Source organism: Ipomoea triloba, chromosome 4 (genome assembly GCF_003576645.1).
Source record: "Ipomoea triloba cultivar NCNSP0323 chromosome 4, ASM357664v1".
NCBI lineage: Eukaryota > Viridiplantae > Streptophyta > Magnoliopsida > Solanales > Convolvulaceae > Ipomoea > Ipomoea triloba.
Window position 1 is genome coordinate 5,487,943 of NC_044919.1, and position 12,503 is coordinate 5,500,445.

The window sequence follows — 12,503 nt, forward strand, 5'->3', positions numbered from 1 at the left end:
TAAACCGCTACCATGTCCCTCACTTCCATCAAGAAAACCGTTATTGCCACCACCAAACCTCCAAAACTATCTCCATCTAGTTGTTTTACTTGTTTTTATAAACAAAGAAAAATAAAAAATTGAAGGGTCTCGCATCTCGAAAAGACAATAGTTTCACAAATTTCTCCGGCCTCTAAAGAGAGGAGAGAGCGTGTAGAGGGCCTAAAGAAACGATTATATAGATATTATCTATATCATCAACTAACAATCAAGTTATCACAAACAAATCTTAAAAACTTTTTGGGCATTATACAAAATTATCTATATCAAAAACTTGTGGTTGAAATAAAATAAAACGTAGATTTCAAACAATATTAATAAAGTAATAAATATTTATAAAACTCCTTTCATTTAACTTTAAATTATTCGAAACCAAACCAATGTATAATTATCACGTACTAGGCAGGGAATCATGGTAAATATAGGCAGGCTGCAGCATAGGAAATTTTGCAAAGGCGACCGACAGAAGCAGTGTTGTAAGTGAGAATTGAATTGCAATTTGCAAAGGGACAACAGCGCAGCTTAGCCAAACATCATATGACCAATCAGGGGTAATACCAAAGCCATTTTTTTTCTGTGTAAAACTAAATTTGTGAACAGCATAAAGATAAAATCACTCTTTACATAGCGCTGCCTTAATAAAAGAGTTACACCTCACTCCAAATCTTCTAAAGATCAAACCTTTCTGCAATTACATACATCTTCTCCCCACATTTTCCAGGCAAGCTCGCTCCATTATAGTTATTATATTTCAAAGTCCATTTGAAGTCCGGAAAACGGGATAGCCATTGACACCGCACGCCATGTTTGAGTAGTCGGGCATCATAGGATGATGATACGGGTAGCCAGCGTCGCTTTCAGCATTGCTCATTCCGAGATATGGACTGGAGCCAACCATTTGCCAGTGGTCGGGGATAAACCCATTCATCTTCCCGTTGTTGACGAAGCTTTGCTGACTAGACTGCGGAATCATGTCTGAAACGCCATCGAAAACACCTCCAGGATAGCTATTATGTTGGAACATATTGTCGTAACTTTGTGTCCGCTCAAATCTGCAAGAGCTCATCGAGGGACCTGCATCAGATGGCATACCAAGATCGCCTGGGAAGGTGGAATGCCGGGTTAGATGGTGAAACCCGTTGCTGTAACTTTGGAAGCCTGTGTCTTTTTCGGAAACCATCCCGAGTCCATGCTCATCGTCCAGAAGATCGTTGATGATGTCAAGGTGCGGAAACTCGTCAGTAAACACAGAGGGAGGCTGACGCCTTGATGTTCCTGGTGGAAACATAGATGGAAGATCATCATGGGATGTGCTGCTCACAGGCTTGTATAAATAAGAATTTCGGCTGTCATTTAGTACAGGAAAATCGAGGGGGGCTATGCTCCTGCTATCCCTTTGAGGGGCGCTGTCCATCCACTGGGGTCCATTCTGTATCACTCCATGATTCATCGTCTCATATGAAAAGCTCGGTCTAATTGAGCTAGGTACAGCTATTTCTGGCCCTTGTTGTGAGAAGGGTGCAGAAATCAGGGAATGTGGCGGTTGAGAGATCGAGTGTGAGGCACTCACCGCTAAACTTGATCGAGGCTGATCAAACCCAGCTGAACTCACAGTAACAGAGGAACAACCCATCATTGCGTTTCGGTAGGACTGAGGAACATAACTGTGTGGTGCTGCTGCTGAAGAATCAGGGCGCAATTGACCAGACATGCTCAGTGAGCGTGCCAGCAATGGTGGTGTCTGAGCTATGGAGACAACAGGGGCAGTTGGCCTCGGGCCAACTAAAGGAGCACTCAACGGTCTTGACGGTCTTGATGAAACATTTGCTACTTGCGAAGAGGGTTTCTCAGAGGTCGCAGCAACTTGATGTGTCAAGGGCCTTGCTGCCGTACTAGGAACTTGCTGGGAGGAAGGCTTTTTCGAGGCTTTTAAATCAACAGATCTCGGAGCATCGCTCTTTGCTGCATAACTTTCAGGAGGAGACTTCATCTGCACTGATTTATCGGTCACATTATGGATATCAGGTGTTAGTTTCTTGACAGAATGAGAATTGTTCGTACTACCCAAGCTCTTCAACTCTGGTTTTAACTGAACTGTTGAGGTCACCGCCTTGGGAGGAGAGAGCACACTGGTTCTATTCTTGGAAGATCCCTCTGTATCAGCTTCGTTACGCTTCTTTTGTTGCAAAACTACTACTTCCTATCATGCATCAATGCAGAACCAAATCATTCTTTTATCAAGATAAGCATGAGCAATAAAGCTAAATTACGGGGATAGATTCCATCTGAAAATCTTCATAGCTTACACCATAACTATCTCCAAATGGAGGTTAACTATTCATCCCATAATTTCCTTTTCATCAAGTAATGTTTTTTAACAAAAATGAAATAGGCATCAAGAACTGAAAGAAAAACCTTACAGGAAAAAAAAAAAAAAAAAAAAAACTGCACCCAAATCTAAGAAATCCTTAATTTATTCCAGTATCCAACCATTTTTGTTGGATAATGCTAGATGAACAAAAATTTGCAAATGTCTAAGTAGCTTCATTTGATAAATTTGTGGTGGAAGCCACATCAGCATGTGCAAATAGCATTTTCCTTTCTGTTTTTAATTTTGAATAAAATTTTAAGCAGGCTGTCTGATTTTTATACTTCTTTAGAGAAAATAATATCACTGGAGAGGATAGGGAGAAGACAAAAAACCTTCTGAACATGTTGCTCACGCGAAGAAAGACCAGCAGCACGACTCTTGGTTCCAGCAGGCTTCCAGCTACTTCCAGATGTATCACTCAGTTGCCCGTTATCAATAGTGGTGTCTAATTGCTGAGTCTGTGAATCGTCAGACCAATTTGTATCCTTAGCTGACTTGCGTCGATGGTTCCTCCCTCTGATGCGTTAAGATACAAAATAAAAGATGTGTTACATAATTTCTTCGTTTTATTTTGGGGGTTTTCTTTAGTCTCAAACAAAACAAAACAAATATGTATTTTTAGCAATAACATTGATGAAACATAAAAGATGCCATGCCTGCTCGCTGACTTCTGGTTTTTATGGTTTGAAAGATGATTCCCTCGGTAAGATCCATTCATAACAACAGAGGGGGTTGAATCAGTGGAGCAAGTTGACGAACTATCATCCACTGCAGGACTTCTCCTCCCCGCTATTCCATTTTGTGAAGATGGAAAGCTACCTAATCCACTGCAGCTGGTATCCATGGAAGGATGAACTTCCACGGTATCAGTATCCCAATTGACAGGGCTAACATCTCTGCCTTCTGAATCATGATTAAGTACTTCTGGAACACATTCTACAGAATCAGAGATGTCTGAAGTCTCTTCCGGTGTATCAGGCTTTTCCAGTACGCTTTCTGTCTCCTCAGTCCCTTCAGTGATTGATAGCTTCCCTTCAGTCTTGTCCTGCAAATCGACGCTAGGCTTTTCTTCCTTCCCTTTATCCTTCACTTTGCGGTTGTTGCGTTTCTGTTTGCCCTGAAGTAAAATAATTAGTGTGTATCCCAAATCCAGGCTTACAACTGGCAATTAAATATTTTTAAAACAAAAAATTGAAATTGGGGGGTGTGGGGAGGAGGGGGGAGCGGAATAATTCAGTCCGCAAGATGACTTGGGAAAGTTTCTTCTGTAATTGCCACAACCGAAAAATAAATGTGGGGGAATGAAAAGAACACCTGTTTTTTCTTTGATTTCTTTTCCTTCTTTGATTTATGTTCAGTTTCAGCCATCCAAGCAGCCTCCTCTTCCCGGATGAGTTCCTCTTGCCTCTTTAAAGCAACTGCTTCCTGATATGCAACCTCAATTTTACTGCACAAAGGATAAAATAACAGGCATTATCTCAATTGAAAATCTACATAGAGAAGATCTTGATAGACCCTGATGAATAGAATAGACACAAGGGAAATATCACAAACAGAAATCAATAACATCTATAAGATCATCAAAAACCAATGAATCAATAGAGATTACGATGTATGATAACCAAAAGCCATGCACCATGGAACAAGATCTGAGATTTAAATACTTTCATCTAGATAACAGCATGGTTTTAATGGAATTACTTTCAACTTATTTGAGTGTATATATATATACTACTATAAGCACCAACACTCATTTCTAACAGAGTTAGGAAGGGGGAATGACTCAAATGGGCGAACCCCGGAAGAAAATAGGCATTTTTCAAATCATGGACACAAATGGGCAAAACTCCTTTGGGAAATGTGTGAGTCAAACCCGGTTAGAAACACATATCCCAAGCAGCCTAAAGAGGAAAACTTTTTCCCAGCCTTTTCTGTGGAAAATAAAAAAACGTAAACTGCATTTCCTGAATGCGTTTGGCACTTTGTTTCATGGAAATACACCATATATTAACATGTATTTCTCCTCCTTTCGTACAACAAACGCATTAAAGAAATGCAATCATGTATTCCTACATGAAACGGATTTTTCAAATGCGGTTCACTTTTCCATAAATTAAAGCCGATATGAAATTAATTTTCAAAAATTACACTTTATTCGACTTGGTTTATATATACTGAATTGTAAAGAAAGCATATACACCAAATTCACTCTAATTTTTAAGTCAAACAGATTTCAAAATTCACTTCAGCATGATACAGTTATTTATACATGATGCACGTAAGCTTTTGTGAAATTTAAGGGTTAACAAATTTCCTTCCCCCTAAAAAAAAAAATTAATCTTTAGCTTAAAAAATTGTGGAAAGCATATACTTTCAATAAATGTGTTGGTTTGAAAAAAAAAATTACAAAAAAGGATTTCACAAATGCGTTTGTCACATTGAAGTTGAAAAGAGGGAAATCCACTTTACTATATGGAAATTTGAACCACGTTTGGGAAATGCGCTTTACGTGAAGTGCATTTCCCAAATGCATTTATTGTACAAAAGGAGGAGAAATATGCATTAATATACAGTGTATTTCTGCAGAAATAAAAAAACACCAAGCACATTTGGGAAATGCGATTGACATTTTTTCATTTTCCACAGAAAAAAAGTCCAAAAAGTGCATAACTGCATATCTTAAAGCATTCATTTAATCCATTCATCCAAACCTGACTTGAAAAGTGCATATTAAAAGACTTATGTCTTACTAATTTAGAGAAATCCACCCCAAAAAAACCAAATGGGCAAAATGGAATCATAAAATACTTAACAAGGCAATGGTTAAGGAATCTAGATGATACTAAAATTCACACAGGATCCAGAATGTGATTAATATACAGTTTCCACAGGTGAAAATCATATCGGCAACTCCAACCAAAAAGAAAATTGAAAAATTATCCAATGTCGACAGTTTCTAGGCTTCTAGCAACTACAAAGATTTAAAAAGGTGGGGATAAGAGTTACCAGTTTACCTGAAAATTTGAGCCAGGACAACTATTTCAATGGTCCGACGACCGAGTTCAGTAAGGCGTCTTTCATCCCGCTCAATGGAGTCTTTATTAAAGTCATCTCCAGAAGTTCCGTCCTGAAAGGAAAAGAAATTCAGAATGAGAAAAGTGTAAATAATTAATTGCTAAAACATCACTAATAATATTTTCATAATGCAACTATAAGGGTAATTTGGAAACTAACTAAAAAAAAAGGTTGGTTTAGAAAGGAGTACTCAACATGTTTGGGTGCAACTGTATAAAAAGCTTCAATTAGATCCTAATTAACTATACAATTAGCCCTAAATCAACAGGCTATATAAATTTACATGGAATATTATAGTTAAAGCTCCACCCATGCTCCATTGTGGCATATATAGGTCAAATAAAAATTTAGGCATATGGAACAAACCTCAAAATCATCAGACTAAGTTAAGCAAACAAAAACTTTTCTCCAGTGACAGTTCTACTTGAACAAACAAAAACTTTTCTCTGAAAATTTAGGGAGAAGAATGTACCCATCTGCCAACACTGGATTGTAAGAAGTGCTAGAGATTGTCATAGACCTACTGCCTTTTGCTAGACAAAACATTACAGCAGTTGGAAAATCACCTTCATATTTATCATTTTTTTATATGTCCATATTTACTATTTTAATCCACAGCATTAAGCATCAAAGTAAACCGAAGTTCAAGATGAACACTCAAAGGCATCACTTTCCAGAAAGCTAAAACACAGTGGCTCACCTTTGTACGATTCTGAGGACCTTTCTCATCCTTTGGAGGCAACTGCTCCAAGGCAGCTCTCTCAAGCAGTAGAAGCACATCATCAACCAACAATAACATGTCTTTCTCCATCTTAACAATAGGAACTGGTTGTTCCACTACATCTAAACACCTACCCTTTCCTTTCTTTCCAGTATGTTGACCTTCTAAAGCCTTGAGTCCACTGTACAAGGAATCCATGACTAAAGTAGATGTAACTTCTTTTTCTATAAAGAAGTATTTAACAACAACTTTCAATATTGCATCTGATTTCTCCTTTGACATGCGGCGCCTGGAATTTTGGTCCATCCCTAGCCAGAAAGCACAGAAGCTGAAATAGCATAAGATACACTCATTGAACTTTGCAACAAGGCCCAAGATTCAGCAATCAATACTATAAAACTAGAAAATCAAAGAGAAGTTTTTAGGGCATTGGTTAAACAACATTACGAAAAAGAATCCAACTACAGCAACCACATAAACATGAGTGCTATGGAAAATCGGAAACTGAACATTTCTACAATTTGTCTTGAGGGGGGAACATGTAAGAGTGATTAAAAGATGAAATTATAAACCCCTACCTTGACCATCTTGCCTTATCCTCTATCAATTTTCCAAGTCTACTTCGTCGTTCTTCTACAAAACGGCGGCAGATCTGTTCAACATTAGTTAAATAAACCCTAACTAGCTCTCGTCGATATTGACAGTCAAGGCAACGAAAGGGACGATCTGCTCTCTCCCTGAAATAACAGTTACGGATAAAATTAGTGAGATCCACAAAAGATCTTCATAATTAGTGAGATCCACAAAAAAACAGTTATGGATATAATTAGTGAGATCCACAAACGATCTTCATAATATGACTTTACAAATATGTTCATTGAGAAGGAAAATGTAAATACCATTGTTAAAAAAGGGGACTTTCTTTGACAAGTCAAAGGGCAACTTCTTTTAATAGGTATACGGTAAAAAATAAATAAATAAAAAGATTAGCCTGATAATTAAAAATAACCCGCTAAATTTATTAACTGAAAGGGCATGCACTCATATAGGCAAATATAAAATTACTAAAATCACACAATAGTCGAGTGGTAATAAAAATGAAATTCAAGGACCTGATTACTTGGACTTGGGCCTTAATTATCAGTGTGTCAGAGTCAAGAAAACCATCCAACACCTTTGATAGTTCCATAAATTTTTTCCAACCCCAATCATGTTCTTTCTTCCAGAAACGATGTAATGTATCTGACATATTTGCAACGGAGTGTTATCACTTAAAATGAAGACAACCAAAAAGAAGTTACCAGAAACAGTTAACTGACCCGAATACTTGGACTTCTTTGGATCTTTATTCACTACAGCTATTGTGAACTGGGCAAAATGACTCCACCCTGAATTCGAAAAGAGAGCAGAATATCAAATTAAGAAAAATAGAAAATTTTTGGATCAAGAAGAATACACGAGTTAAAAATATTTCCAACCCGGGAGAAGCTTCTCGTGATTAGCCACACAAAGGAACAAAGATAGATGATTGCAGACGTCACATCCCTGTGGGTAAATCAAAATATACCTGCCACCCAACAGTTGATTCAGAAATGGCATGTGAAGCAACTAATTAAATTAAGAGTGCCAACGACATTAAATGTACTAGTACATAAAATAAACATTCCAAGAAAAGACAGTAAAACTATCAGCAGATTGAAATTGAATTTGTGAAAGGACATGAACAAGAATTAACAAGTAATAAAGAAAAGAATTTATAAACCACAATAAGCAGCTATTCTGGCAAAAATTTAAGCATTTAGAAAATCCAATTTTAGGATCAACTGAGCGCACTATGCATGTAAAGATACTCCCATCTTGAATGAAAATACCTTAGTAAAATACACACAAAGTGGGATGCACGATTTTCTTAAGAGTTAATTCCAGAAATACTATTTCTGTTTTCCAATTTTTATCCTTGACTTTAAAATCAACCATAAATAGTCCTTAGACTATTGATTTTGTCATTCAGTGCTGTATAAATCAGCCTAGGCGGCCGCCTAGGCGCCCCTAGGCCGAGGGGATTACACCCCCAGGTGCTTGTTAGTCGGCTGGCCGACTAGGCACCCAACTTAGCGAACTCGGCCAAGTCAGCCGAGTATTTTTTTTTTTTAAAGGAATTGCTTTTTTCCACTCGAAACGGTGTCATTTTGAGTATTTTTTAAATAAAAAAATAAAAATAAAAATAAAAATAAAAAATTGCCGTCCACAAAAGAGCAGTCAAAGCTCAGTGTCGTCGTCCTCTCCTCCTCATCTCATGCAGTCCTGCTCCTCACCTCCTCCGTCGCCATTGTCCACAGCCACACACCACCTCAGCCTCGTTGTTGCCAGTCGCTTGCTTTGCGCCTCTCCTGCATGCCAGCACATCATCATCATCTCTTCCTCATCAGCAGCCAGCAGCAAAACTGACAACGACGAGGCTAAGGAGGCGAGGAAAGTGGCGACAAAGAGGCTGAGGAGGAGGTGAGGAAACTGGGGACGACAAGGCTGAGTAAGAAAACTGCATGCCTGCACACAGAATGCTGGAGAACTGGAAAACTGACTATGTTTTTTTTTCTATTATTCCTCGGCAGCCTAGGCACCCAACTAGCGCCTAACACCTTCTGCAACCTTGGTGTCATTTCTGGTCCTTCATTAGAAAAGTCATCTATGAGGTGTTAAATTCAAGGGCGAAAACATAAATTCATTCTTGTAGCTCCAGATTCATCAAGAGACTGAGGGAGAGAAGAGAATCACATCATCGATGTTGTTATTGAAAATAATAAATTTGCTCAAAAATTTTGCTGCATGTTTTCAATCTTGGAAATGTAAATTCTCTCACGTGCCTCCTAAATCCCTTCCACCCATTTACAGATAAAGAGTATTACTTTAAATAATATCGATATTCAGTTCAAATTTCAAAATGAATGCAAATAATAATTTAATTGTATCATTGGATAGAAGGGACTTGGGAAGCATGTTTTCTTAATTCGCGATGCCCGATCTCAAAATCAGCCTTGGTTTGTGGCTTTAGTGGAACTGGTGGCGGCATAGACAGAAGGGGAGTATAGATTTGAGATGGAAGTGCTAGTTGATCAGACAACCTTGAGTGGATTTAGAAGCATAAGACTAGCTACTTTCAACTCCTTAATTCAGGGGAACTGAGTTTTCTTGTCAGTTTTTGTAATCTGCAACTGCCATATCTGGACTTCTAGGTCAGTTTGCAAGGCCTTGTGAGTTGTGATTTCACTTAATTTCTTTTTGGCAATTTTTTATTGCATTCTTGGTAGTACAAAGTATTTGCTAAAAATTTTGCAGTGCTGAAATTAGGGTTGGTTGAGCTCAAATTAGTTGCTCTGCATTGAGGGGCTGTAGAAAATTTGTTTCATAAGGGCCCTATTTGGTAAATGGTTGTTAGCTGATTGGGTTAGAAGGTATAATTAATTGATAATATTAGCTGACTGTAGAAAAGTGTTTGGTAAATTAGTTGTTAGCTGATAGTTGTTTGGTATAATTTCTTTACTCAAAGGCTAATTGAAAAGGTTGTTTTGAGTAGGCTTTTGAAATCTAGTATTTTGGAGTTACAAAAAGCTTATTAACCAAACACTTATATTGATTTTTTAACCAAATCAAACAACTAATAATGGTCAAATAGGCCAAAATTGGCTGATAGGCTAATTATTTACCAAACAGGGCCAAAGTGTTTTTGTCCGAATGTGGATAGGTTTCTTTTGGAATTGTGGATCTCCCAAGAAGTCAAAGCTTTTGAAGAATCATGCTCAATAGCAGCTGGGGAATCACCCAGTGTAACTTAATACGGAGGCAGCAAAGGAGTATAAAGAAGCCAATCTGGAGATACAAGAGTGAATTTACATTTTCCGCCTCGAGCGCATAACGGCTCGTTGATGGTTTTTTTTAACAGAGGATCAAAAGTGGTACAAAATCAATAGTCTGAGGACCATTTATGGTCAATTTTAAAGTTGAGGACAAAATTGGAAAATAATAATAGTCAAAGGACCATTTCTGGAATTCTCTTTTCTTAAAGATTGCATAATGGCAACATATACATTTAGCATAGAATAGGGCATGTATAGCATTCTATAAGCCATAAAATAAAATAAAATAAAATAAAATAAAAAAAGAAGGCTCAATAATTAAGTATTATGATTGGAAAAAAATAAATGAAAAACAGGGAAATTTTTTGCTTGAAGATACATACCATTTATAGCCGCCAACCTCAAATGCGTTACTCCGAAGTTCTCGCTTATTGATTTGTGAAAACTTATCAATCTTCCACGTATACTTTCCATACAGCTCAGATGGTTTAGGTCCTACAATAGCAATAAATAAGATGACAATCCATCATCAAGCAAAATCAGCACCGAAGGACAAGAAAGGTAGAGTTCCAACCCAGTACGATTGCCGCCCACAAATATCAGCATCCGTGGGTATTTATAATTTATAATTTATATAATGGCCAGAACATCATACCCCACAACTGTAGAAACTATATTTAATCATTAGGAAAGCATTCTCCAACAACAATGAGATTAGATCTTAATGATTATAATTTACTGCAGCAATCAAGTAATGTCTTAGAGCATCCACATTGAGGGGCTCTTGTTCAGTTTTTTTGCTTTGAGGGGGGAGTGGTTTGGACTGTTATTCAGGGTTTTTCATAGCTTTTGTCGGAATTTAAAAAAATATATTTTAAATAGTAGTTGCAAGTGAGCAAGCCACACGTGGGTGGGACTTGCGTGGGCGTGTTAGGGTGGTTACCAGTTTCTGTTTTCTTTTTCTTTTTTAAAAACTCAAAAACCCCACCATTAATCTTGCTCTTAAGGGTAGTCAAGTGTTCTATACAACTCTCCTTACAAAAATTTCACAACAAATGGGAATTTTAGCAACCAGATACGTGTAACATAAAAGAGTAGGAAAAAAGAAATTAATTAAAAAAATTGTGTTCACTTCAAACTGAATTTTCAAAAAATAAATTCAATTAACAACACACCTTGTAACAGGGAGTAAAACAAAGAAACCGCTTCTAAAGCTGGGGCAATCATGGTCCAAAAAACTTAATGGTGAAACTATAAGTTTAACCTTTTTGTGCGTCAATAAGAAGCAGCTAAGTTTTAACCTTTCTAAGCGTCAATAAAAAGCAGCTGTTCATCATTCTGATACACACACGCACACACATATGAGATCATTCTAGAGCACAATGTCATCTTGTTTCTACACATACACTAGATAGGACAAATCAACAAAGTGTCATGAAAACAAAACACAATAATTTCCACACTTCTCAGCTGACTACAAGATTACAAACAAATTAAAGAACCGAACCAAAGACAGCATACCACTGTCGTCGTCATCATCGCTGTCCCAGTAAGGAGGTGATGTTGAGGTAATTCCATTCTCCACTTGCTCAGACGACCTCCATTCCGCCAATGCTTCACTGGACTGACAATGCTGCTCCTCGCTTGATGTTTCCTCCAATGACCTTCCCGCTCCAGCCTCCTCAGTTGCAATGGTAGTCATTCCTAACTCCACAAATCCAACAAAACTCCTGCAACTTCACCTGTCACAACACAGTGATAAGGACCCCATCAGAGAGTGGCAAAAATAGTTTTGACAAAACACAGTACTTCATACTGAGTAAAACATCAATATCCCTAAGTTCCCAGGTTTATGGAGATTCCGTTACTAGGCCCAAACAAATCCATCTAAGATTGAACAATTGTGAGGTGCAAAAAAGGCCCTTAGAATAACAAATTCACCAATCCTCAAAACCCACAGATTAACAACTCATACTGTAAATTCAACATCAACCTCTCTTAATTCCCGATAAGCCATCGATTCAGACTTCACAAAACACAAAAGTGTGAGTATAATATACATGCATACATGTATACACAGAGAGAACCAAACTCGACGGTTAATCAAATTGCAATTAAATTAGAGGAATAGCAAATTTAACGTCAAAGTAAAAAATTAAAACTCAGATATTTAATTAAACCCAGAAACAAAGCCCAAATTCCCTAAATAATGGATTGAAAATTGAACTCCTAGATATACCCACATCCAAACGACTCCCCTCACCCAATCAATCCAATCGGAGAATACTGAAAACGAAGAGAACCGAAAGGGCAGATCGAAAAAGCGCAGACCTCAAGCAAAGATGGGAGCTTTGTCAATGGCGAATGAGAAGCTGCGGGGAGAGAAGAGAGATTTGGGAGGTACAAGGAGCAGCAGAACAGAGGCAGAAAAAATAAAATTGCA

The 12,503-nt window shown here is 37.7% G+C and overlaps 1 protein-coding gene across 2 annotated transcripts; it reads right to left on the reverse strand.

The window, feature by feature from the left end:
• Positions 1 to 511: 511 nt before the first annotated feature.
• On the reverse strand, positions 512 to 12,503 carry LOC116015461 (TNF receptor-associated factor homolog 1a-like). Of its 2 annotated transcripts, none has more exons than XM_031255534.1 (13): positions 12,392 to 12,503; positions 11,582 to 11,802; positions 10,444 to 10,555; positions 7,685 to 7,773; positions 7,526 to 7,594; positions 7,319 to 7,448; positions 6,785 to 6,943; positions 6,186 to 6,534; positions 5,425 to 5,537; positions 3,725 to 3,857; positions 3,067 to 3,518; positions 2,743 to 2,926; positions 512 to 2,239 (listed from the first exon to the last, which is right to left on the reverse strand). In XM_031255534.1, the coding sequence occupies exons 2-13, from the start codon at positions 11,760 to 11,762 to the stop codon at positions 791 to 793; spliced, it is 3,420 nt and encodes a 1,139-aa protein (XP_031111394.1). In that variant the 5' UTR covers positions 11,763 to 11,802; positions 12,392 to 12,503; the 3' UTR covers positions 512 to 790. The 2 variants fall into 2 exon arrangements, with proteins under 2 accessions (XP_031111394.1, XP_031111393.1); XM_031255533.1 differs by having other exon boundaries at positions 3,067 to 3,527.